The following is a 24,763-nucleotide window of genomic DNA, read 5'->3' as shown; positions in this document are numbered from 1 at the left end:
TTTCTTGAGTTCATTTACTTGTTTAGGCAGAAACGTTTCCGTGAACCTCTTCTATCCCAGAATTCTGCACTGACCTACGGACCTACCTAATATTAAAACAACAAAAGTAATCAACCAAGCCAGATCCTCTGTTTGTTTTCTGACTCTACTTCGGATTTTGGTGTCTGGTTTCTGTTGCCTCACAGCTGCCATATTTGCATCCAGCATGGTATTTGAACTCCTTAGACTTGTTTTTCTGAATTGACTCACAGTCGTTAAGCCTGGATTCTTTGGCTACGCCAACATTGCTGGGTTGCTGCTTCATTCGAGCAGTCTTTTCTGGTTGGGTGGGGTATAGCCTACCCCAGTCTGCCTGCCTTCAAGGGAGACTTTATTGTCTGTTCCAACAAGACTCCATTCTAAGCCCTGGCAGTCACAGCCTTGTGAATCCCAGCCACCTCGTTGTAACACTGGTGGTATTTCAGGATAATAAGATGACCCCAGTCATTTCTCCGGGTGTCAACCAGCTGGCCCTCATCCGGGACCTCAGTATTTCACACACACACCCACTCCCTGCCAGCTGTGCCCCGTCTTTATCAGAAATTCTCCTAGCGTTTACTGGTTTTGATTTCAAAATGATCTAACCCAGCCTATCCTGTAAAAAGGTAACTTTCATTTCTGTTCTGTCATCCCGGAATAAAGAACTCTCAGATACTGTGAAAAGTCCGTGTAAACAACTGTCTGTTGAAAACGCTTTGTTCCCAAAAGTAAGTCATACGTAGCAATTAATGATTATATTGAAGATCTTTGCTGCAGTCTTCCTGCTAACTCCGTATTTCATTTGTGCTCTCGTTCTCCTGTCTTTTGGATTAGAAGTATTTCTGTAAATAAATAAAAGCAACTCCTCTGATGCAGGAGCTTCTGTTATCAGATTGGAGTGATTGGGGCCATTTTCGACATACGCAAGTGTTTCTAAAGCATATTTTTATTATTTGGCTTATCCTTACCATTCCGATTAGCTTCCCTATATAGACTGTTCGAAGGCACCTGTCTGTTAACACTTTATTGTGCGGCTGAAGCTCAAACCTGAAAAACCAATGCTTGCTTCTATGGGTCAATGCCTTTCTAAAACATTCAGTTGGTTTTTTAAAAAAAATCTCTTTGCAGGAATCGTGACAATACATATATATATTTTTTCTTTTCTTTTGTAATGCCGTAGCTGAGTGAGAACGACCCCCGTCATAAGTCTTAGAACTGAATTACAGCCAGATTTAAATGGGTTTTGCTCTGGAAAGGAGAATTGGTAAGGATGAATGGTCCCGGGCTGGTATATTGTAAGATAATTGTAGCCATGGAAATATTTGTTTCCTGATATTGTGCTTCTAAATTTAAGTGATGAGGTTCATCATAGGAAAAAACTCATTTGTATGTTTCAAGTTGCATTTAAATGATCCCAACTTCATTCTTCTAACGTTAGAAGTGGTTGTTTCCGGTGGAGTATCGGGTTCAGCAGTTTGCCTTAATCTCCTGTGGAAGTGGTTTTTCCCGGGCAAGTAATATCTTTTAATAAAGCGAGTTTTCTGGGAAGACGTACCTAACCATGCTAACTTTGAAAAATCTAGATAAAAGAATACGAGAAGCTTGAGAATGAAGAAGACCGCCTTTGCAGGAGCCGGCAAATTTATGACAAGTACATCATGAAGGAGCTGCTGTCTTGTTCGCATGTAAGTCTTTCTTTGTGTCCTGTTCCTCCAGGATGGGTAGGAGACAGCTTGCAGAGTTCCCAGAGAGAAACCCAATTGGGAGGAAGAAGTTTAAAAATCGAACAGGAGTCCCCGGGGACGGGACCTGTCTCTTCTCTTCTGTCATTTGTCTCCTGGTAACCCTGATACAGAGCTGTTGCTTTGTCTCCTCCGAGTGTATTTCCGAAAGCAGATCTTTCACGGCGAAGAAGAACGAGGCAAATAACATTGACAGCTCCTTCAGATCAGCGGAAGAAAGGGCTGGTCTCAGTTCTAGACTTTCTAAAGGAAATTAAGCTTTGTTGTTGTTAGTGTGGCTCTCCTTTAAATAATTAGGCTAATCAAATATTGATCAACATAAATTTTAAATGGTTTCTGTGGATTCATGAGGAAGAGCATAATTATTACATTAATTTTATTAATAGCTAAATAGACAGTGGAAATATCCCCCCCCCCTCAGTGTAAATCAGATAAATAATCCATTCGGTCATTGCGATAAACTAGGTTCCTAGGAAACTATTCCACCAGGAGTGAGTGGAATAATTAGTAATAAAAATTTATCACGTGGGCCGCCTGAGTGGTTCAGTCGGTTAAGCGTCTGACTTCGGCTCAGGTCACGATCGCGCTGTTGGTGAGTTCGAGCCTGGCGTCAGGCTCTGTGCTGATGGCTCAGAGCCGGGAGCCTGCTTCGGATTCTGTGTTCCCTCTCTCTCTGTCCCTCCCCCGCTCATACTGTCTCTCTGTCTCTCAAAAAATGAATAAATGTTAATTTTTTTTTTTTTTAACATGTAATGTCTCTGAGAGAGTTTTCTAAAGGAGTGGCCCCATGGTTCTGGCCTGCTGTGTCCAGTACAGGAGCCACAGGTGGCTGTGTAAACTCCATTAAAATCCAATGGAGTTAAAAAGTTAACTTCTCAGTTCCTCACAAGCCACATTTCAAGTGCTCAATAGCCACACGTGGCTGGTGGCTCCAGTATTGGACAGCACAGGTTCACACCATTGCCGCCATTACAGAAAGTTCCAGCGGACGGCACTGGCCAGGATCATGGTTTATTTTGGTGCCTCTGTATTTATTGTGCCATTCACCGTCTTAACTGATACGTGAATAACTGTGGCTAAAGGTGGCACCTCTTGTGGCATGCATTTCTTTTTGTTTTTTAATGTTTATTTATTTATTTTGAGAGAGAGAGAGCATGTGTGAACAGGGGAGGGGCAGAGAGAGGGAGAGAGAGAGAGAATCCCGAGCAGCCTCTGTGCTGTCAGCACAAAGCCTGATATGGGGCTCGAACTCACAAACCACGGCATCATGACCCGAGCCCAAATCAAGAGCCAGTGGGCTTAACCAACTGAGCCACCCAGGCGCCCCGTAGTAGACAGGAATCCTGAGCTGGAGCTAAATGGTCGATGCTCTGTGCCTTGCTACCTTGCCAGAGAATGGCTGAAACTTGGAAAATGCTGGATGTTCTGTGGGGATGCCTCGGAAATTAGTTGTCATGTAGCTCAGCAATTCAGCAGGTTTTTCGGCAGTATAAGGTGCGTGTGAAGCTTTCCTTCTTAGGGTGCATTATTAAAGAAGATGTAATTGGAAGTTTGAGGGGAGAATAGAATGTGTACTTCTTGTTGGTGTAGGCTTTATTCTTCCAGAGCCAGTTCCCCTCTGCCATGGTCACGGCAAGACTTCCCTTAACCTCCAGCCTTCTACCACCCTGGATTAGCTTTGTAGTCCTGACATTTAACTCTTAAGTGTATTTTCACACATTTGTTTGGTCTTATCTAGTAGAATTTGTATGTTCTCAGGACCCTTATTATTAGCTAATTAAGGGATATATGCATTTAATAAAGTGATAGTAAGCTTCTTTACACTTTTTTTTTTACATCACAGTTAATCTTAAATTCTTGTGGGACTAGATATGTCGGTCAGGTGCCCCATGCTCATCATCCTTCTCGACACGGCGTCTAAGAATTCTAGAAGCTCAGAGGGACAAGCATCTGTTTGGATTGCCCATAAATATCCAACTGATTTCTAAAGAATGCATGTCAACATAACTACCATAGGTTCCTGCCTAGTAATTGTGTTAAATTATATGTTGTGGTATTGTGTAACATAGGTTTATGTTTTATACTTGTGGAAAAAAAATAACTGTTTTCTGATTTTTTTTCTTAATAAAAAAGCCGTTCTCAAAGCAAGCTGTAGAACATGTACAAAGTCACCTATCCAAGAAACAAGTGACATCCACTCTTTTCCAGGTAAGGCAAAAGTACTTCAAAATACATACAGCTGACCCTTGAACTACATAGGGAATAGGGGCGCTGACCCCCCTGTAGTCGAAAATCCACTTATAACGTTTGATTCCCACCCCCAAACTTTACTGATGGCCTGTTATTGACCAGGAGTCTTACTGGTCACATAAACAGTTGATTAACACCTACTTTGTATGTTATATATATTCTATTCTGTATTTTTATAATAAGCTGGAGAAAAGAAAACATTAAGAAAATTATAAGGAAATGCATTTACAATATTGTACTGTAAGAAATCAAGGTATAAGTGGACTTGTGTGGTTCAGACTCCTGTTATACAAGGGTCCCCTGCAGATTGTTCTCTGTAAAGGGACATGCACTGCACAAATGAGCCAGGAGCCCTTAATCTTGGTCTAGCCATGAATTTGCTCAGAGACCATGGGATAGCACCTGCCCGCAGTGCCCCAGCCTCCATATGTGCAAAATGAGGAGAGGGATTAACTCTTCCCCATGGTTGTCCTTATCTCTATGATTATGTGAGGTAGAAAGTCAATAAGTAAAATAGCTAATTACAAAAAACCCATTTACTCCATGGATCCATTAGCTTTTAGTCTTTAAAACTCAGTATCGATGCTGAGTAGCAACACTTATTAATTAACAAAATGTGCTGTGTAACTTCCAGAGACCAGTGCAGCATGAAAGACATGGGCCCCTTGGTCAGAAATTAAGAATTTCAAGATGGCGATAGCAGGGCCCCAAACCAAGCAGTGGGCCCTTTTGGGTGCCAGCCCTATGGGGCTGCATGGGTCACACACCCGGAAAACCAACTCTGGTCATCCGGGAAGCCTCTGTGACTTTCCAGGAACCATGCCAGGCTGTAAGGATTCAGTGGCAAACAGGACAGACCTGTCCTTACCTTCCTGGAACTCGCAGTTGAATAGTGCAGATAACTGTTAAGTAAACAATCACGGTGATGAATCTGTTATTGAAAACGGGGCAAGCACCGACAAGGGCAAGTGGAAGAGTGGGAACTCCCACCAGTCCGAGCCTCATCAGTTTGTGTTATGGGTTCCTATTTACGCAGTGTGGAATTTCTTTTCCATCCTTTCCAGCCCTACATAGAAGAAATTTGTGAAAGTCTCCGAGGCAACATTTTCCAAAAATTTATGGAAAGGTATGAAACTTCACGTATATGCCTGACATTTCTGGGGGGGATACTTGCTAGAACATTATTTTAACACATTAATATATATATAAAATCTTGTACAGGTGTATCTCCTTTTACCCAGTGAGCTCTGTCCTTATTAAAATGTGTGCTGATTTGTTCATTTGACAAGTACTTAACTGAGCACGTACTATGCACCAGGCTTAGCCTCAGACTGTTACCTCAGTAGTTTAAAGTATTATTTAGGATTCACATATCTTAATGGCTCTTCATTTTGAATCTCTTTAGCTTCAAAATGGTCTAAAGTTTAAATAGACTATGGAACCACAACATTAAAAGTAGCTTATTGGGACACCTTTGCTAATGCAAGCCCTGTTCTGTTAACCTCATTCCTTGGTTTGCACTTTGAGATCCTGCCCCCGAAAGTGGGTCAGGCCTGCACTTGATTCCTCATGTAATGGAACTGAAGGGTCCAGGCAGACGTCTGTGCTCATATACGTTATTGCAATCCCTGCTAAATACGTTCCCTTTGAGTGACTCAGACTATACGTGTGTGCTTGTCCTACAAAACCCTGAACGCATTCGGTGCTGCCTGCAAAAGTGCCCTTTCAGGCACCCAGCAGTCGGGCAAACATCAGGATTTCGAGTATTCCTCTGTGAACAGGCACCGCTGGAATTGGGGCTTTTCTGAAACCGAATCTGCATTCGCACAGACCGTGCTCCTCTCCACAGACTCGGCTAATTTCTCGACAAGCGACATGATGATTGTGTCTCGGTGCTGGAGCAGCCCCGCAGCTGTTCCATAATTGCCCTTTAAAAACAAATGCTTCTTCACGGCGGTTTTTTGCTCCCCCCCTCCCCATAGTCTCTGAACTAAAGTAATTAAACAAAACAAAACAAAACAAAAAACGTGGTGGTGTGATTCCACTAGAGTTCAAGAGACAATTTTATCCTGGAGTAGAGTCAGTACTTGGGGGAAGCGAATATGCATACAAATGATTATTACACTTCTCTGAGCAGGAGCAGAGACTTTGCCAGAAAGCAATAGTTTACTCCGAGGGGCTAGGCTGGCTGGGTTTCAGCGGGAGGCCTGCCCGCGCAGTCTCCATCTCCATTGGTTCGAAAATCTGACCTTTCCAACTCTTGGGTCAGCTGAGAGCTTTTACGTGATCGTTGGGGCAGAGGGGAAAAACAGGGATGGGCATAAAACTCGGGGGGGGGGGCGTCCTGTAGCTCTTTGCTCTTAGGTTCTTTCATGAGCCACCAGGCCAGCCTGCCTGTCACTTTTCTCCCTGCTGGTCGAGCCTTTGGCTCTTAGTGCCCCCCCCCCACCCCACACACCAGCTGTTTGCATTTATACACACACACACACACACACACACACACACACACACACACACACACCAGCTGTTTGTGCTTTAGGCCAGCACGTGTACTGGATTTTCTGAAATCATCTTTTCTGAAACTATTCACCGTATCATGTAAATGCTTTTTAAAAGCGAATTTCTTCATTTTTACACCGTCCTGGGTTCTTTTTCTGCGACCACAGTCTCAAATGAGAATTTAAAAACTCTGTTGTCAGACCTAGAGTTTCGTGTTTGGGTTTTGAAAAGCGTGGGCACTCCATAAATAGAACGTTGTAGCCTTCGGCCTCGGCGGGACTGGCCACACTCCCCGAGGGTCTCATGGTGAAGGCGGTCTCTCAAGGGCCTGCACTGCAGCCTGGTAATAATGAGGAAATCTTCAGCAGTGCATTGGCCGGTCTGTGCCTTCACTTGAAGCAGGCAGGGTCCCGGGGCTAAGTTCCAGGCGGGGCTGAATCTGGGATGTGAGCTTCCGTCAGGCAGTGAACTTCAATTGCCCGGCAGTCTTAAGCGCGAGTCACAGATTGGGGTTAAAAATGCTTACCCTACACCCTGCCCGCACTGCACCCCGGTTGTTTTTGTATCTTTAACCTCTGCTCTTCCCTCTGGGGTGGCCATATGTCATCTGCAAGGGCGCTGGCTGTCAGGAGCCCTCTGTTGCCCAGGCCCTGCTCTGTCCTCAGCCCTAGTTCCTCTTCTGTCAGGAAGTGCCCAATTCCAGTTTTAGGTATTGACCAAAAATAGCACTCAGAGAACCTCCATGGACACATGACTGACCCCGGACACCCTGGGGGCTATCTGTACTTCCTAAAGAAGAGCTTGTTACAGCAAACCCATACCTCAAGGGCAAAATGTGAGTTTGAGGGTGTTCCTTTTTTGGGGGGGGGGTGTGTTCTTTTAGGGCAGGGTATGTGTTGGGATTTGGTTCCCTCTTCTCTTGGTCAGCAGGATGGTTCTCTCCCAGGTTGTTAATCTTCCCCAGCTAGTTCGCAAGTTTGTAAATCTTGTAAGTTTTGTAAATCTCCAGATCACCAGCCCCTGTTGCCAGCTCTGAGCTCGAGAATCCATGAGGGAAGGGAGTAGGAGCTGGGCCAACACACCAAGTGAATTTCAAAGGCACGGCCATGGTGTAAGCACAGAGAGCACCCCAGTGTGTGTTTGCTGGTTGGACTCATCATGCTTTAAAAAAACCAAAACGTTTGAAATAACTTTCAGAAACTCTCCAAATATAATTTGACTAACCCCACAGAGATGATAGGGAGATCAGTGAAACACTCTGTAAGCTTCATTTTAGATTCATTGACAAAAGATGCCTCAGAATTGTAAAGAGTTCTTCTGCTTTTGATTTTCAACGTGATTATATTAGCCTCAGCAATATTTTTAAAAGATCCTAAGAAGGCATATTAAATGAAACCCCCAAGAAACTGGGATATTTAGATGCCTTAAGGCATTCTGTTACAGTGCTGATAATTCCTGTACCGTGCATTTCATAAGTACTCTCTCCCTCCCCCCACCTCTCCCTTTCTCTCTCTCTCTCTCTCTCTCATTCATTCATTCATTCATTCATGCATTCAAAGAACCCTGGATACTGTGCCTGTGTAAGGAATTGTGCCAGGGGCTACGTGAAATCCAGCAGTCACCAAGAATATTCTTTGCCTTTGAGGAGCTTTCAATCAAGAACGCAATTCTTTTGAAAAAATGTTTTAAAACACACCCCTTAGACGGCGTTGCTCATTAATTAATGAAAATCATGTCTGTATTAAAATAGGTGTGGGGATAGGTATTTTTCTTACTTCCTAGAAGAAAAATCTATTCACGCAGTTAGGTAAATTGTGGGAGCAAATCGGCTCAGTAGGACTTGGCGCATCTTGCGATTGTAGCCTCAGGGGCTTTTTCTCCTACAGCATTTGTGTCTTGGAGCAACAGTGCTGGGTCTGGGTTCAGGTCTGACCCCACCACTCCTCTCACTGTGTGACCTTGGCCACGCCTGGGTCTCCTCTGCTGCGGAATGGGCATCTTCATCGACCAGGGCCTTGCACATGAAAAGCCCCATGGGGTGTCTGGTGTTCTTAGAATTCTTTACAAATACTAATTTTCTTGTCGCTTAGAGCGGCATGGTCCGGTATGGTAGCCACTAGCCACGTGTGACTCCTGAGCACTTGAAATGACCGGTGTGACGAGTGTGAATGAAGATGGGCTCCAAGTGCAAAATACACACTTAAGTTTCAAAACCAAATGTAGGAACTAGGTTGTAGAATGCCTCGCTACTAATTTTATACCGATTACGTGTTGAAATGATAGTTTTTTTGCTGTACTGGGGTTCAGGAAAGTAACGGTATTCAGATTAAACTACCAGCGTGGCTCACGTTAGGCCTTCTCTTGGACGGTGCCGATTCAGATAAAGACGCAGTAACCACAGTTTAAGGGGAACGCGCCGTCTTTCACCTGAATCGTAAAATAAAGCCGCGAATCCTGGGGAATGCTTTGCGAAAAACATGTTGAAGAAAACATGCCTCTGGTCAAGAAGCAACACAGGTGTTCCATCCGAGGTTGTCTGTTAACATTGCCCAGTCAACCCGACTCCTGTGACACGTGACTCTTCAGTGACCATTATTATATTCTTTTTTTAGTGACAAGTTCACCCGATTTTGCCAGTGGAAAAACGTAGAATTAAACATCCATGTGAGTATCCTCTTAATTCTTCCCCCCCCCTTTTTTTTAAATAAAAACTTCCTCTGGCTTAACTTCGTGAGAAAATACTTTATCCCGGAGCACACTCCCACGGGTAATGCGCCACTAACAGATGTCTCCCTTACAGCTTTAACGTAAGAAGAATTCATCCCCCCGTACCCGGTTTCATAAACAGTTCGAGGTTTAATTCTCTTTTTTCCCATTCATATAAGGATGTGTTTATTTAGTTAAGAAAGGGTATTTTAAGCAGTGACTGACCCACAGAAATAGTAGTAAAAAATACAAGTCTCCTACAGAATGTGCTTCCACATGCTCTTGTCTTTTGGCATCCTGGTAAAGAGTCTCTTCTCTTTCTTATTATTAGGTCTAATCTTGTCATAAGAATGATGGCATCTCTTATTAGCCCAAGGTTTCATCTCCTTTTTTTTAAAATTTTTTTTTTTTTTTAATATTTTTGAGAGTGAGAAAAGCAGTCCTCAAAACCGGCTACTCTCTAACACACATTTCCCGAAAGGCTCACCTGCTTCCAGCTTTCAACCTCAAGTTCTGGGGCATGCCCCCTGCTTCACTTTTAGAACCCTCCTTTTTTTTTTTTTTTTTTTAATTTTTTTAATGTTTATTTATTTATTTTTTTGTTTTGAGAAAGAGAGCGCGAGCGGGGGAGGGACAGAGAGAAAGGCAGACACAGAATCCGAAGCAGGCTCCAGACTCCGAGCCGTCAGCACAGAGCCTGACACGGGGCTTGAACTCACAAACCCGAAGATCGTGACCTGAGCCATAGTCAGACGCTAAATCAGCTGAGCCACCCAGGTGCCCCATACCCTCCTTTCTTGATACAGCATCTTTTACCTTCCCCTTCATGTCCATTTGTAAGAAAAAGAAATCATCAACTGGATTTTTTTTTTTTTTAACTTGAGGATACCATTGGGAGAAGCAGTTGTGTGTGTGTGTGTGTGTGTGTGTGTGTGTGTGTGTGTGTGTGTGGTTTTTTTTTTTTTAATTCTTCTTTTTTTTTTTTTTTAAACTTCCCCTTTCTTTCACAGTTCCTGGCAGGATTGTAGAAACAAGAGGGAAATCACACATTTTTCAAAAATATCCTCTGTATTTGCCATAGAGCTTTCTCACGCTTCTGCTCCTTCAGCAGACCCCGGGTGCTCATGTCCTGCTGTCTGTCCCCTGAGCATCAGATGTGAGGCCTGTGGGCCCAGTTAGCTGTGGCTGCAAACGTGTTTCAAGGGCTGTGTGGGGGGAACCCTTCAGGAACCTGACCCTTAACTTGCCAGCATGCATAAGCTACTAAGGTGTTTGCTCTTTTCCGACTGCCCCGTTAGACATCGGGCTCACTGTCTGCCTTTGTACCATTGAAGACTGTTAAAGCTACTTGGGAGGTGGGGCATTGCTGAGATCCTGACACAAGGAAAGGGCTTATGAATGAAGCCTCTTTATACACTTTTCTCCTACTTTGGGTCTTGTTTCATGCTCACATGCCCAGCATGAGTCCTAGCGATTCCCTGACGTTATCGATAAAAAATTCACATGGCCGGCACCCGCCGAGTTTTCTCATCATATGGCCCGCTGTTAGGAAAACATAGATGCCCTCGATGTAGACTTATTTTTTTTACCATGACAGTTCCTGGAATTGCTGAGCTGTTCCCACACTTCCGGCTTCAGAGTAGCTGAGGTGGGTTTTCATTTGGACTAGAAATTTCACACTCCCCTGTCTTCGGGGCATACGGCTTACGACCTAAAACGCAGGAGAGCGGAAAAACAATCTGACTCGGCTCCCACTCTGTCCTCGTCCCACTCGCCTCCCTTTTGTGCGCTTTGAGGGTGGAGCACATGGAGGTTCTAGAATGTCTTGCAGCCTTGCCCATCTTGTCTTGCAGTCCGGGGAATCAGTCGCAGAAAGGGCAGATCCCTCTGTCAGAATTGCTCTTTTAGTAACTGTGTGTTGCATGAGAACAACAGCATGATTTTAATGCAATTCTGTGTTTTCGTATCGTGTTTTGAATTCACAGTTGACCATGAATGATTTCAGCGTACATAGAATCATTGGACGAGGAGGATTTGGTGAAGTGTATGGTTGCAGGAAAGCAGACACTGGAAAAATGTAAGCTTTCTATGGGTTCTGTGCTTGCATCAAAAGAAAACACCTGCATAGATTTGTGGAAGCCCCCGATCTCACTCCTGAAGTAACTTAACCTCAGAAAGAAAAGGGCTGTTTTTTGTGAGGCATCGGAAATGAGAACAGTTGGCTGGAACTTCCATCACGTAGGGTGAAATGGGAAGTTAGCCAGTGACTATGTGTCATGAGCCCCTATCACTCAGGCCGTGGGTGAAGCAGTCTGGGACCTAGAAGTGACCAAGAAGGGGCATTCTGTGCCGCCTCCCGGGCCAATCCGGTTGCAAAGAATTCTCTGCTTCGCAGAGGAGAGAACTTTTCTTCTAGAGAGTGACCACCCGTGATTTAGCACATACGCTTTTCGGTGGTGTAACATCCCAGGAGACGTCAGTTCCCGTAGTTGGGTAGCTCGAGCCCTGGCGAACAGGATGCCCTCCTAGGAGGGTCATGATCATGGGTCTCCATGACTGCATCGGCCGCTGATCGTACAGGTGGTTGATGTGAGGGAGTTAACATGCACGTGTGCCGGGTGTGAGGCTCTTCTGGAAAGTGAATGGTGGAGTTCTTAAGTGGTGTGGGTGTCGGGGGGGGGGGCTAGTTTTTAGAAGCAGTTTGTTTACGTGAGCATATATCCAAAAGCAAAAGACAATGGGAAAATACAGTTTGATAGGCCCAGAACCACCAGTTTGATAGAGTGACAGGCCTTTTAGAATAACAGCAAAGTGGAATAGTCTGTGCGGCTTGGTCTGAGTCGGTGTAAGAGGAGTAGTTGGGGTCAGCGAATTCAGTGTCCTTCTCCCCCCACCACCGGGTCATCACTCAGCCTCTGCTCAGGTCCTCCCCGTGATCGGGCACTGATGGCCTTGCCAGGTGGCCCTCTTAGTTTTCAGACAGGTCTAGTAACTGGCACGATCTTTAGTAGGTGGGGGCTGGAATTCACCTTCACTAACTTACACCCACTGGTCTTCCTGTTTTGGGGCCCTGCGTGGGGTGAACCCAGTGTCTGGCACTCGGGCCTCTGAAGTCTGGTGCCCTGCTGAGACAGGATGGCCTGGTGATCCAGAGTGGGGGCCCTGGCGTCCCATGGCCGGGTCAGACCCGGCTTCTGCTTTCCGGCCGGCACAAGGTTTGTGCCTTCTCTCGGCCTCTGCACCCAAGTCTGTAGGGTGGGGAAAATACTTCCCGGTTGTGAGAATTGAACAGGATGATACATCGTAAAGCCTGCAGATAACTGCCTGTTCCATAGTCCGTATTAGCGAACAATCCTCTGCGGCCCCGTCTCTCGTCCCGATTCTGTACTCCCGCGGTGGACTTTGACGCTAAGTGTCGCTCTTCCTTTGGCGCTTATTCTGTTTCACCAAATGTGTTCGCTTGCCTTCCTCACGGCCCAGGTGTTTAGGAGATCTGCTAATCTGCCACATGATGTGCAAGTCAATAATGTCACCGTGTGTCCCTGCATTACGTTGGTTATTTCACGCGATTCTCTGTGTGTGGAAAACTGTCTTCCGCTTTCTAGAACAAGGGTAGACACTTACCGGGGAGTCCCATGGCTAGGAAGCGGCCAGGCTCAGTCCCTGTGGATCCTGGAGCCCATCTGTGAACTGCCACCCACCTCGCTCAGAAGCCAGTGGCAGCCAACTGGCTTAACCCAGGGGCTCAAGGCCCGTGTGTGCCAGGTTCTCCGGTCTGCAGTTTGAACGTTCTTCCAAACGCCAGCCTGGTAGGGGCTAGTGATAGAAGCAGTAGGACACAGTTTGAAAATTCATCATAGAACTTGAATGAAGAACACGTTACTTCATATGTTCTCATGTGTAATCCCTTAACTAAGCAAATTAATGTCTCCATCAGTGGATTTGTTATAAAGAGCTCCTGGGAGAGTCGATAAAATGACCAAATTTGGGGGCGGCTGGGTAGCTTGGTCGGTGGAGCATTGCCTCTTGATTTCGGCTCAGGTCACGATCCCAGAGTTGTGGGATCGAGCTCCATGTCGGGCTCCGGGCGGGATGTGGAACCTGCTTGACATTCTCAACCACTTTCTCTCTTTCCCCACCACCCGCTCTGTGCTGCTCCTGTGCACGCACTCTCTCTCTCTCTCTAAAAAGAAAAGCAAATATCAAATTTGAACATCCCTCTCTCTTTTGCTAAGTCATAACATTGTGAGTTACGATCAGTTAGAAACAAGTGGATTTTCTGTGTCCCGTCACAGCCAGACAAACATCCATATTGTGTGCCGGGGCCTTGTAAAGTGGGACTTACAGTCACACACGGAGTTCTGAAGCCCCTGAGGCCCCTGTGAAAATGTCCTTTCAGCTTTCTGCTGTGCTGCTGACAAATCATCCTTCTTTCTTTAACCTGCGATTATAGAGAATGCCAAATAGCATGTCTGCATTACCTTAATAGAAGTTTGTTCCAAGGCTTCAGAAAGCTTGAGTTGTCAGCTCTTTCTTCTCCACCAACTTTTATATGAAAGTCTTACGGATTCTTTTTATTATTTGAAAATACGATAACTTCAATATCCAGATTAAAAACAAATCAGGGCGGGCTCAGTGAGTGGAGCATGTGACTGTTGATCTCCAGGTGGTCCATTCGAGCCCCACACTGGGTGCAGAGATTACTTAAAAAAACTAAAAACAAACCAATCCAACAGCATTTTAGAACGTGCCTTTTTGAGCATGGGCCGTCCCTTTTCATTTTGTTGGTTGCCAGTGTTTGAGTCTTGCCCCCTGCACTCTTGCAAAATCTTGACCACTGCTGAAATCACAGTTCCTAAAAGCTAAATATTACACACACTACTGCAACACACAGTAGCAACTAAACAGCAACAATATGTCCAAAGTTTTATTTTCACCAAATTTATTCACATCCCTCTACTTCAGGTTCTCATTTAACTGGAACTTCTATTTGTGTAATGGTATTAATATCTTAATTATTGCTTAATTTTTTAAGCTTTATTTTGATTTAAAATTTTTTAAAGAAACCTTTTATTTTATTTTATTTTATTTTATTATTTTATTTTATTTATTTTTGAGAGAGAGTAAGTGCATGAGGGAGAAGCAGAGAGGGAGGGAGATCGAGAATCCCAAGCAGGCCCTGCACCCAGCATGGAGCCCAAAGCAGGGCTTGATCTCACAAACCATAAGATCATGACCTGAGCCAAAATCAAGAGGCCGATGGATGCTTAACTGACTGAGCCACCCTGGCGCCCCTGACACCTTTTTATTTCAAATTTTATTTTTGACACCTAATTTTAGGTTTACAGAAAGGGTTCAAAAACACACCCAGTATCTCTGTCTTATGTTACTATGGAACATTTGTCCTAACAAATGAACTAATATACATTATTATTCACTGAAGTTTCTACTTTTTTGTTTTTTTTTTACTTTACTTAAAAAAAATTTTTTTTTAATGTTCATTTATCTGTGAGAGACAGCAGGAGCAGGGGAGGGGCAGAGAGAGAGGGAGACACAGAATCTGAAACAGGCTCCGAGCTGTCAGCACAGAGCCCGATGCGGGGCTCGAACCCACGAACTGTGAGCATAAGTCGGACGCTTAACCGTCTGAGCCACCCAGGCGCCCCTTTACTTTTTTACTTTACTCTTTACCCAATGGCCTTTTGTGTTAACCAGATCCCGTGTTACATTTAAGTCCTCTCGTCCCCTTAGGCTCCTTTAGACTGTGTAGTTTCTTGGACTCTCCTTGTTTCTGAGGGGCTGTGCTGCTTTGAGGACCCGTGGCCAGGTGTATTGTATGATGTCTTCCAGTTTAGACATGCTTTCCTCCTGGTTATACTGGGGCTGTGGGCTTTTGGAAGGAAGACCCCAGTGGCAGAACACCATTCTCATCGCGTCCTATCATGGGGGCCCATCGTCAACATGACTCCTCACTGTTGATGCTGACCTTGACCGCCTACTTGAGGTCGCGTTTGTCAGGCTTCTCCACCATAACGTCACTGTCCCCTCTCTTCCACACTGTCCTCTTGGAAAGGAGCTTACTGTGTGCCGTCCGCACCCAAGGAGTGAGGAGGGACGCTCCACGTTGAAATGTTTTCTTAATGCGTGCAAAATTTAAAAAATACATTTTTTTTACAAATATTTCTTTTTTATAATTTTTTTCTTTTTTTTTGCATGACAGTCAGCAAGTACCATTTTGCTTCTTTCAAACACTTCCCGAGTCTTTAGAAACTTTCCCCAGTACGACATGGATCGTTTAAAGCAGCTTGGATTCTTTCCAGCGCAGCTCTTTCAATAACATTTATGTTTCCAGGTACGCAATGAAATGCCTGGATAAGAAGAGGATCAAGATGAAACAAGGAGAAACATTAGCCTTAAATGAGAGGATTATGTTGTCTCTTGTGAGCACAGGGGTGAGTATTCTGTTTGGAGCACTGCTTGCTCTGGTCTTTGCTGGTTGCTCGGTTTTCCAGATCGAGACAATTTATTTAAAATGCAGGCATTCTTTCCCGGCAAATTATGCAGCCAGCCAGTTTTCGGGTGAGTGAGCGTTTATAGCAGGGAAAAGCAGCACTAAGTTAATATAAATAGTGTAGAATCCGCATATTATCTCTGTTTAATTTGGGAGTTGGAAAAGTGCTAGCAACCATCATTATGCACACCCACGACGTCTCCCTTTAGTGGCTGTTTTATGACTTTCCTCTCTGCGGAACGTGGTTGCCGAGATGGCAGGAAATAATCGCGGCAACGGCAACGAAATCACTTGAGTCTAGTTAAGAACTGAGTGCATGACGGAGGACTGACCCAGAGAAGCTGGAGTACAAGGAAAGTCGCTCTTGTCCTTTGTAAACAGATAGAGAGGAAGCATCTTGGATTACTCAAGTCCGAATTGCACTTGGGGCTGTGCGCCATCAGGAGAAGGTGGCTCTGTCTTCGGGGCCCTTGCTGCTTTTCACCTGCTGCCGTGGACTTCGGTCATTTCCATTTCCAAAACGGTGTTTCCACCTGTTGGACAGTTTATTTGTCCATCAGCCTAGCATTTTTAGCTCAGCCTGTGTCAAAAACTTCTGCCCCGTGACTTCTTGCAAAACAGGATCCCATTCTGGCCGTTTTTGCAGTGAACGGTATGAACCTTGGCGTTTCTGTATTTGAACAGATGGGTATGAAGACACCCAGAAAAACTCAGTGTCCCAGAAACCTGGGCAGTCCTGCGTGTGCCAGAGGGCCTGCCATCCAGCGTGCAGAGGGGGTCAGGGACTCAGGGTCTCCAAGGGAAGGCAGGAAATGAGGGTGGAGTGGCCAGACCCATGCTGAGTGCCTCCCCCTGTGAATTTAAAGCTAATCACCAAGCCAAGAAGGTTTATATGCAGTGAGATATATTGGGGAGGGTGTGGCCTCCCAGTAGCCTAGCTGGTTTCTAAACAGGCTCATTCTCACCCAAAGGATAAAGGAATCAGACTTTAATGGTGAATCAAAGAACCCTTTTCGACTAGTAAGCAAGGAACCCGACACCCGGAGGGGTTAATTTCCTTACCCAGAGTCTATGGACCCTCTGACTAGTGTTCCTGTCTTACGATCACCTTCTAAGCTCTGTGTTTTTTGGTTAGCACCTATATTTAATGTATTGTGGTTTATGTTTTCCTGGGGTTCGTTTGAAGCAGTTTCAGAAAGGTTATGTGCTACCGAAGTAAAGGATTCTCATAATTTGGCTCAACCATAATAAAAAAAGAACACTGTAGCTATAAATAATCTCTAACTATGTGCCTCTGCCTCCTAACATCTGGACATTGAGCATTTCAAGTAAGAGTCGTGTTGGGTGCGTGACCGCGTTTGCACCTACTTGGAACTGAAGCTAAGCAGCTCACACACTGTTGGAATCAGTAAGAATGGCATTGGTTTCTAGTTTCTATTGGAAACGTCATTGCCTTAAATTTCAAACATGGGTGTGCCCTTACTGCAGATTTTAAGTGGTAATTAAAATATTAATTTTTCATGAGCCATCTCCACACCTTGCATGTTTGTTCTCAAGAAGGCCTGTGGGGAAAACGTTGGGAGTGTTGAAGAAATATACATACAGTTTTCACATAGCATTTTTATAGTTACTTTTTTCAGGCGAGGGGGAATATGGTTATGTAGATGTATCGGTCATTCTTCACCCATCTTAACCCTCTACGGGAATAAATAAAAAATTGGTCTACTACTTTGAGCTAATTTAAAAGAATTATTTATATTTTTAAATTCAAGTATCAAGCCTTTTTGTTTGGTTTCATTTTTTGGGAATTAGAGGTTGATGTTTTTTACTTATCAAATACATAATTTAACCAAAAGTGCTGTAACAACACTATTTGGAATGTTTTCTTTTTTTGCTAATCAAAGGCCACTTCTTCTGGTTCTTTAATCGTCTTTAAGTTAAAATCAGCCTGTTGGCGTGGACTGGACTGCCGTCCCTCATTACGGTTTTCCTTTTATTGGGAGGGTTTTTTTGTTTGTTTGCTTGTTCTTCCTTCCAATTTCAAGCTGAGTGTTTCTTCCCCCAACCTTTCAGAGAGACAGTGGCAGTACCATTCCCAGTTTGATTCTAGAATAGTAAAAGGGTAATCTTTAGGATTAAGAACTGGGATAAGTATGTCCACAGGTGAGAACGTCCATAGCTGAGAAAGAACAGTCAGCACCTTCATTAAACAGTCACCTAGTGTCCTCCGAAGTGTCATTCATTCCTTGAAACACGTTTCCGTGCCTAGATCATGCCAGGCATTCTCCTGCCAGGATGGAGGGTCCCAAACTGTGACTTTGGTCCCTGCTCTTTTAGAGCTACACAGAATGAGGGAAGGTGGTAGTGTTCGCATGATCTCAGAAATGTATAAATAATCAGGACACCTCTAGAAGGTGCCCGGTGCTCAGGAGGCACTTAGCAGGGAGGAGGTGACAAGGGATAGTCCTCAGAGGTCACAGGAGGTGTCAGTGCTTGTCTGGGTCCTGGGCGCTTCAGGAGGCTTTGCAGACTTTGGAGAAGGTCAGCTGAGCTGGGGTCTCGAGTGGTGCGTGCATAGTCCCAGATGAAGTTGGAGTGGAGAGGGAGACCGACAGGCCAGGCCAGCCTGTAAAGAGCTTTCTAGGCCAATACTGAGGATTTAAAAAAGGAAAAAAAATCTTTTAGCAACTGGAGACAAAATGTTTTAAGCAGGAAGTTAACAGAAGCCTCTTCCTGACTGCAAGGTGGAGAATTTTCTTGAAGAAATACTTCGTGCTGTATTTTATCACAGTTTTGCAGAGTTCCTGCAAAAATACAAGCTGTTTTGCTCGGTACCGGTAGGAAATCAAAGAAGACAGTTCCTTGCTGAGGGTCTACCTCTACGAGGCCCTTTAGTTCTTACTGCCTTTAATTTGTAATCAAGGCAGAACATCTTAACCATAATGATGTTCACAACTGTATCAGCCCCATCGCCGAACTGCCATTTTTTCACACTGGTCGGTATTTGGTTCTTTGCGTCTCGAGCTTCCCACGAGACCTGGTGTGGTATCTGCCCAGCACCTGAGAGGTGACGGATTGCAGTCAGCATACAGATAACTGAATTGCATCCCTTTAACTGAGCTCTTACTTGACTTTGCCACAGAAGCCCAGCCTTTGTGAGCAGCATAAGTAACATAGAACCCTGGAGAGGGTCAGGAGACTGGGGGTTGAAATCCTGGCTGGCTACCACATTTCTTTGTGACCTCAGGCAAGTCATTTCCCCTTTTTAGGGCCTTAGTTTCTTTATTTTAAAAATAAACACGCAGGACCAGGTGATTTTTTTTTTTTAAAGAGCCTTCCTGTTCAGAAAGCCTCTGATGCTAAATCTACAGTTCATGTCCCTTCTTAATAACATATGATCTTAAGTGAACCTATTTTGTTTGCCTTTTGCCATTTCCTCGGGGCTACCATTAGAAGGATCATATCCCATTGTGTTCAGAAATACCCCTTCGCAGGGTCCACCGTCTCCTTGGTGGAGTGAGTACAGATGCCCTCTGGAGCTGGGAAAGACTCTGGCCTCACTAAGTTCTGGGTCCACCCGCCTCTCTGCTCTACAGATGAATTGCTCATCGGATCAGGAACCAGAGTGTGTGGGGAACCCCATTCAGGAAGGAGCAGAATGAGCCATCTTCAGCAGGCTATTAAAAAGGTGGTTCCCTAAGGGCTTCCAAGTGGGAGGGTGCCCCCCACCTCCAGGAAGGCCACATGGCTTTTAACAGAAAAAGGAAAGCACTTTCATTTTGCCTGTTTAAAGCAAAATCAGCCTTGAAATCAGTAATCACTTATACCATCTCAACGGTGTTTTAAGGCAAACTAGGTAATCACAAAATGAAATTTGTAGTTCATTCCGGAAGATACATGGAAATTGTATTCAAGTTCATGAACCTCTGGTATAGAAAGGAGTCAGATGTATCAGTATGCCCTTAATACAGAGGTTTGGACGATGCAGATTCAGTGTATAGATTATTCTGTTGAAACCTGACTATTTTCTGTGGAATTTAATGATTTTTTTGTTTCTGTTAAGAAAGTGGATATAGATGTGGGGTGTTTTTTTGGCCAGTTTCTATTTTAATCAGTTGAGTGGCGAGTATACACTGTACATAAAGAATCTAAATGGACCCAGTTATAGATCTGGCTTAGCACTGAGGAGTTTTCACAAGGGAACACAAGCATGTATCCAGCACTCAGATCAAGGGATAGAAAGTTAGTCGTATTCCTTGGGGCACCTAGGTGGCTCAGTCGGTTGAGCATCCAACTTCGGCTCCGGTCGTCATCTTGCCGTTTGTGAGTTTGAGCCCTGCGTCGGGCTCACTGCTGTCGGTACAGAGCCTGCCTTCAGATCCTCTGTCCCTAATCTCTCTCTCTCTCTCTCTCTCTCTCTCTCTCTCTCTCTCTCTGCCCCTCCCCTGCTTATGCTCTCTCTCAAAAATAAACATTAAAAATAATAAATAAATAAATAAAATAAAATAAAATAAAGTTACTCATATTCCCGAAGTCTTGTGCCTCTTCCAGTCACCTACCCCGCGCCCAGGTTAACTACTACCCAGATATCTAACACTGTCATTTAATTTGGCTTTGCCTGTGTTTGAACTTGGTATACATGTGCCCTCTCGCGTCTGGCTTCTCTCAGCGTGGCTTGTGAGATTCACCTGCATCATCGCACGTGGCCATGGTACATTCTGCGGCTACGTAGCAGAGGTCTGCAAGTTGCGTATGGCCGACGGACCAGATCTGGCTTGTGGCCTTTTTTTCTGTAGAGCCCATGGACTGGCAATGGGTTTTCCATTCCTGAGGCATTGTACGGAAAATAAACAAAGGATACGTGACAGAGGTGGCCTGGAGCCTGCAAAACCGAAAATAATTCGTGTCTAGCCCCTTGTACACAAACTTGCTGACCCTTGCTGTGTAGCATTCCCCCGCGTAAAGTGACCGCGGTTCACGCATCCGTTCTAATACCGGTAGACATCCGGGTTACTTTCCTCTTGGGGCTCCTTTGAACAGTGCTGCGAGGAGCATTCTCTTGCAGTTCTCTTAGTGCACGTTGGGTACGGGCTGCTGTGAGGTGTGCAGTTGGCGGTGGAAATGCTGACGCCTGGGGCTTGCAGAGGGGGCCCAGTTTCGGCAGATGGCCCCGACCAGCTGCCAGAGCGGTTGTTGGCACCGTGCGCTCCTGGGTGCCATATGTAGGGGTTCCGTTTACACCCTGTCTTTCCAGCCACTTGGCCTTGGTGGTCTTTTTGATTTTGCCCATTCTCTTGGGGTTTAGCGATAACACATTGTGAGGACACATCTCCTTGGTGACCACTGATGCCCAGCACCTGTTCATCGGCTTGAGAGCCGTTCGATGACCCTCCTATGTTTAGTGCCTTTATTGATTTGTTGGCTGGTTTATTCATTTATATTGTTATTATTACTCCTACTATTGCCTTTTTTTTGCCACTGCTCTGTTGGGTCGTTTGCCTTTTCCTTTATTGATTTATGAGAGCTCTTTATATATTCTAAGTATGAGTCCTTTCTGCGTGTATGGATTGCAGATACCTTTTCCTATTCTGTGACTTGCCTTTTTACTCTCTTGATAGTGTTTTCTGAAGGCCAGAAGTTCTTGATTTTATTTTTGTCCAGTTTAGCAGTACTTCCACCATTAGTGCTTTTGGGTGGCCTGAGGAATCTTTACTTACCCTAGGGTCACAAAGATACTCTCTTTTGCTTTCCTCTAGAAGATTTATTGTTTTCCCTTCAGATCTTTGTCTTCCTGAAGTTGACTTCAGTATGTGGTGTGAGGTAGGGGTGGGCGTTCACATTCTGTTGTACAAATATCCATTTGTTCCAGCGTATCATGGAAGGGCCACCCTTTCCCCCCACCCTGTTGTGTCACTTTATCACAAATCAGTTGACCATTTGTGTGTGAGTCTATGTCAGGATTCTCTCTTCTGTTCTGTTGGTCTGTCTGTTCTTGGGCTACTACCACACTGTCTGATTTCCTGTTGCTTTATAATAACTTTTGGGGCACGTGAGTGGCTCAGTCAGTTAAGTTTCAGACTCTGGCTGAGGCCACGATCTCACAGTTCAAGGGTTCGAGCCCCGCATCCAGCTCTGCGCTGACAGCTCAGAGCCTGGAACCTGCTTCGGATTCTGTGTCCCCCTCGCTCTCTGCCCCACCCTTGCTCACACTCTCTCTCTCTCTCTCTCTCTCTTTCTCTCTCAAAATTAAACATTAAAAACATATATATTTGTATATATTATGTATATTTATATATAATATACATAAATAAATATATGTAAATATATAAATATATAAAAATATATATATAACATATAAATATATATTTATATATAATATATAAAACATAAATATAAATATAAAAATATATATGTATAATATATATAAAATAATTCATATATATATATATACATATATATACACACACACACACACACAATAAGTCTTAATATCTAGCACTATGACTTTTCTGACTTTTTCTTCTAGAGTGAATTTTTCCTGGCTGTGCACATCTCCATATACATTTTGGAATCAGCTCGATTTTCACTTTAATTAAAATTGTAGCCGGGCGACTGGGTGGCTCAGTTGGTTGAGCATCCGATATTGGCTCAGGTCATGATCAAACTTTGTGAATTCGAGGCCCACATCGGGCTCGCTGCTGTCAGCGCAGAGCCCGCTTCAGATCTTCTGTTCCCGCCTCTCTCTTCATCCCTCCCCCACTCCCGCTTGCACTCTCTCTCTCTCTCGAGAATAAATAAAACATTAAATTTTTTTTTTTTAACTTGCATAGAATTTCTAGATTACTTTGGGGGAAAACTGACATCTTTACAATTGAATTATTCAGTCCCTGACTCTGATGTATTTTTCTACTTTGAAAGCTAGCTACGTTCCCTTTTTATGCTCAGCGTCTCAAGACGGTAGTATAGAAATTTCCTCCCACTGGGTATGGTTCTTCCAACCTCAGAATCAGAGAGAGAAATGGATATTTGACTAGCCAGAACCAAAATGTAGAGCAACAGAGAGCCTGGCAGGGCAGTGATATCTTTCTGTAGAGTCTGGGTCCTTTGAAGAAGCTGCAGATAGAAGGGTCATGGTTGAGTTGGCGAGAGACAAGACCTTTGAATTCATCTCCACTCTGTCCGTATGCATTTTGTCACGTAACCAGATCCGTTTTGGTGGGACAGTTAAGGTTCCTAAGGAGGGGTCTCTGCTCAACGCACAGGGCAGCGGCATGGACGAGACCTGTGGATGGTCTCTGGTAGAAGATGTGCTACCTGGGACAGCTTTTGTTTTTCTGACAAACTGTGGCTTTTTTTTTTCCTCCCTAGGACTGCCCTTTCATTGTCTGTATGACCTATGCCTTCCATACTCCAGATAAACTATGCTTCATCTTGGATCTGATGAACGGTGAGCAACACGCAGGAAGTCTGAGTGCAGGGAGAGACTTGGCCGTGATGTGAGACCTCAGCACACCCTGATCTGCACACGCCGGCAGTTTGGGTCTCTGGGATAATTGGGTTTCCCCCCGAAATTTAAGGAAACCTTCTGCTCTTCAAGTTTCCATTGAAATTCGTTTTAAATTCCCCTCTGCGCCCTCCCAGTTTCTCACCAGGAAGTTTGCACTTTCCAGAAGAGATTTTCACAAACGACGTAAACTTCATCTTCTGGAACGCAGCTGGCCTAGATCTTTAATTAGCTTGTTTCCTAACCCTCAACTTTTAGGAATGAAATGCCTCATAAGAACGTAGGCCAAAGATATATTAGGAAGCCGACTTTGAAGGACTGGCTGTGGGCCAGCCCGGCTTCTGGCTGGACGGACCAGCCGTCCATTGGTCTTGTAAGCTATGAGTGCCGACAAAGTTCTAGCTAAAAAAGTAGCTTTCTAATGCTAGAGAGTGACACGGCATGTACTCAAAGCGTTTTCCGTAACAAGAGCTGACGTAAAAGGCATCCGGGACAACAAATGCACAGCTTCCTTTTTTGGAAGTTCATTTGAAGTTCGGTTACATTTGGAGGGTTTGACCCAAAGCCAGACCTATTCAACAGCGTGGAGGAATTTCACAGACGTTAATAGTGGGCCAAGAAGCCAGACGCCATAGCACATATCCTGCGTGATTCCACGGTTAGCACTCTCAGAACGGTTAAGATGAACGGATGGTGGAAGGTCAGATTGAAGTCCCCTTGGCCTAACCGAGGGGCCAGGGGCTGAGGCATTGACAGGGAAGGGCACGGGGCCTCTGGGATCCTGCACATCTTACATCTTGACCTGCCAGTGGTTCTACAGGAACACGTGTGTGTGGAAGGGAAGGTGCTTACAAAAGCAGGGGCCATACAGTGGGCACACGTGAACTTTTCTAGATCAGTAGAAGCTATTCCTTGACAGCTTATGAGAACATTCCCTTATCCTGTTGGTGGCATTCTCTCACTGTGTAACTTGAGCCCATACGGTAATTGATTTTTTTCCAAACGTTTTATTATGGAAAACTACAAACACAGGGCAAAACTGAAGAAATTGTACGGGAAACACCCAAATCCCCACCTACCTGGATTTCACCAGTTATAATTTTATGGTTGCATCCACTTTATCATCTGTCTCTCGGTATGATCGTTTTGTTTGTTTGCTCATTCATTTATTGTCCCCAGAGCCAGTTGCCAAGCCGGCTACTGGGTCAACCATGTCATGACCTGTTCATTAGACAGGAAGTTAGTGATCCAAGCAGGTTAGCTTCGAGGGTACATGTGGGAGCTGGATTCCCAGTCTGCGAATGATGGCTTCGTTGTCTATTGCCGTGGCCACCCACCCCTGCATTTAAGTGTTAACAATGTATAAGCTTCCTCTGTACTCTGGAAAGTGTTTTGTCAGACTAGGCAAGTCAAAGACAGATATATACGAAGCAGGAGCCAAGTTTGCCTTTTTGTACTGAGTCCTAACGATTTAGGATGACGTTTTTTGTTTCTTGCAAATTAACATGCTTTGCCTTGACCTGTCCTTCTCTG

At 44.6% G+C, this 24,763-nt stretch overlaps 1 protein-coding gene across 1 annotated transcript in view; it reads left to right on the top strand.

Annotated features, from left to right (window-relative positions):
• Nucleotides 1–24,763, top strand: part of GRK3 (G protein-coupled receptor kinase 3) — a 128,080-nt gene that overhangs the window by 70,324 nt on the left and 32,993 nt on the right. Inside the window, exons 4-10 of the mRNA XM_047088070.1 lie at nucleotides 1,602–1,703; nucleotides 3,894–3,968; nucleotides 5,075–5,136; nucleotides 9,122–9,173; nucleotides 11,201–11,292; nucleotides 15,568–15,667; nucleotides 23,095–23,173. Of these exons, the coding sequence (XP_046944026.1) occupies nucleotides 1,602–1,703; nucleotides 3,894–3,968; nucleotides 5,075–5,136; nucleotides 9,122–9,173; nucleotides 11,201–11,292; nucleotides 15,568–15,667; nucleotides 23,095–23,173 (562 nt within the window). The remainder of the gene's footprint in view (nucleotides 1–1,601; nucleotides 1,704–3,893; nucleotides 3,969–5,074; nucleotides 5,137–9,121; nucleotides 9,174–11,200; nucleotides 11,293–15,567; nucleotides 15,668–23,094; nucleotides 23,174–24,763) is intronic.

This window comes from Lynx rufus, unplaced genomic scaffold (assembly GCF_022079265.1).
Source record: "Lynx rufus isolate CCGP_SWC_20201006 ecotype Redwood Valley unplaced genomic scaffold, mLynRuf1.p SCAF_24, whole genome shotgun sequence".
NCBI lineage: Eukaryota > Metazoa > Chordata > Mammalia > Carnivora > Felidae > Lynx > Lynx rufus.
The sequence above is the reverse complement of the archived record's forward strand: the minus strand, read 5'-3'. Positions and strand labels throughout refer to the sequence as shown.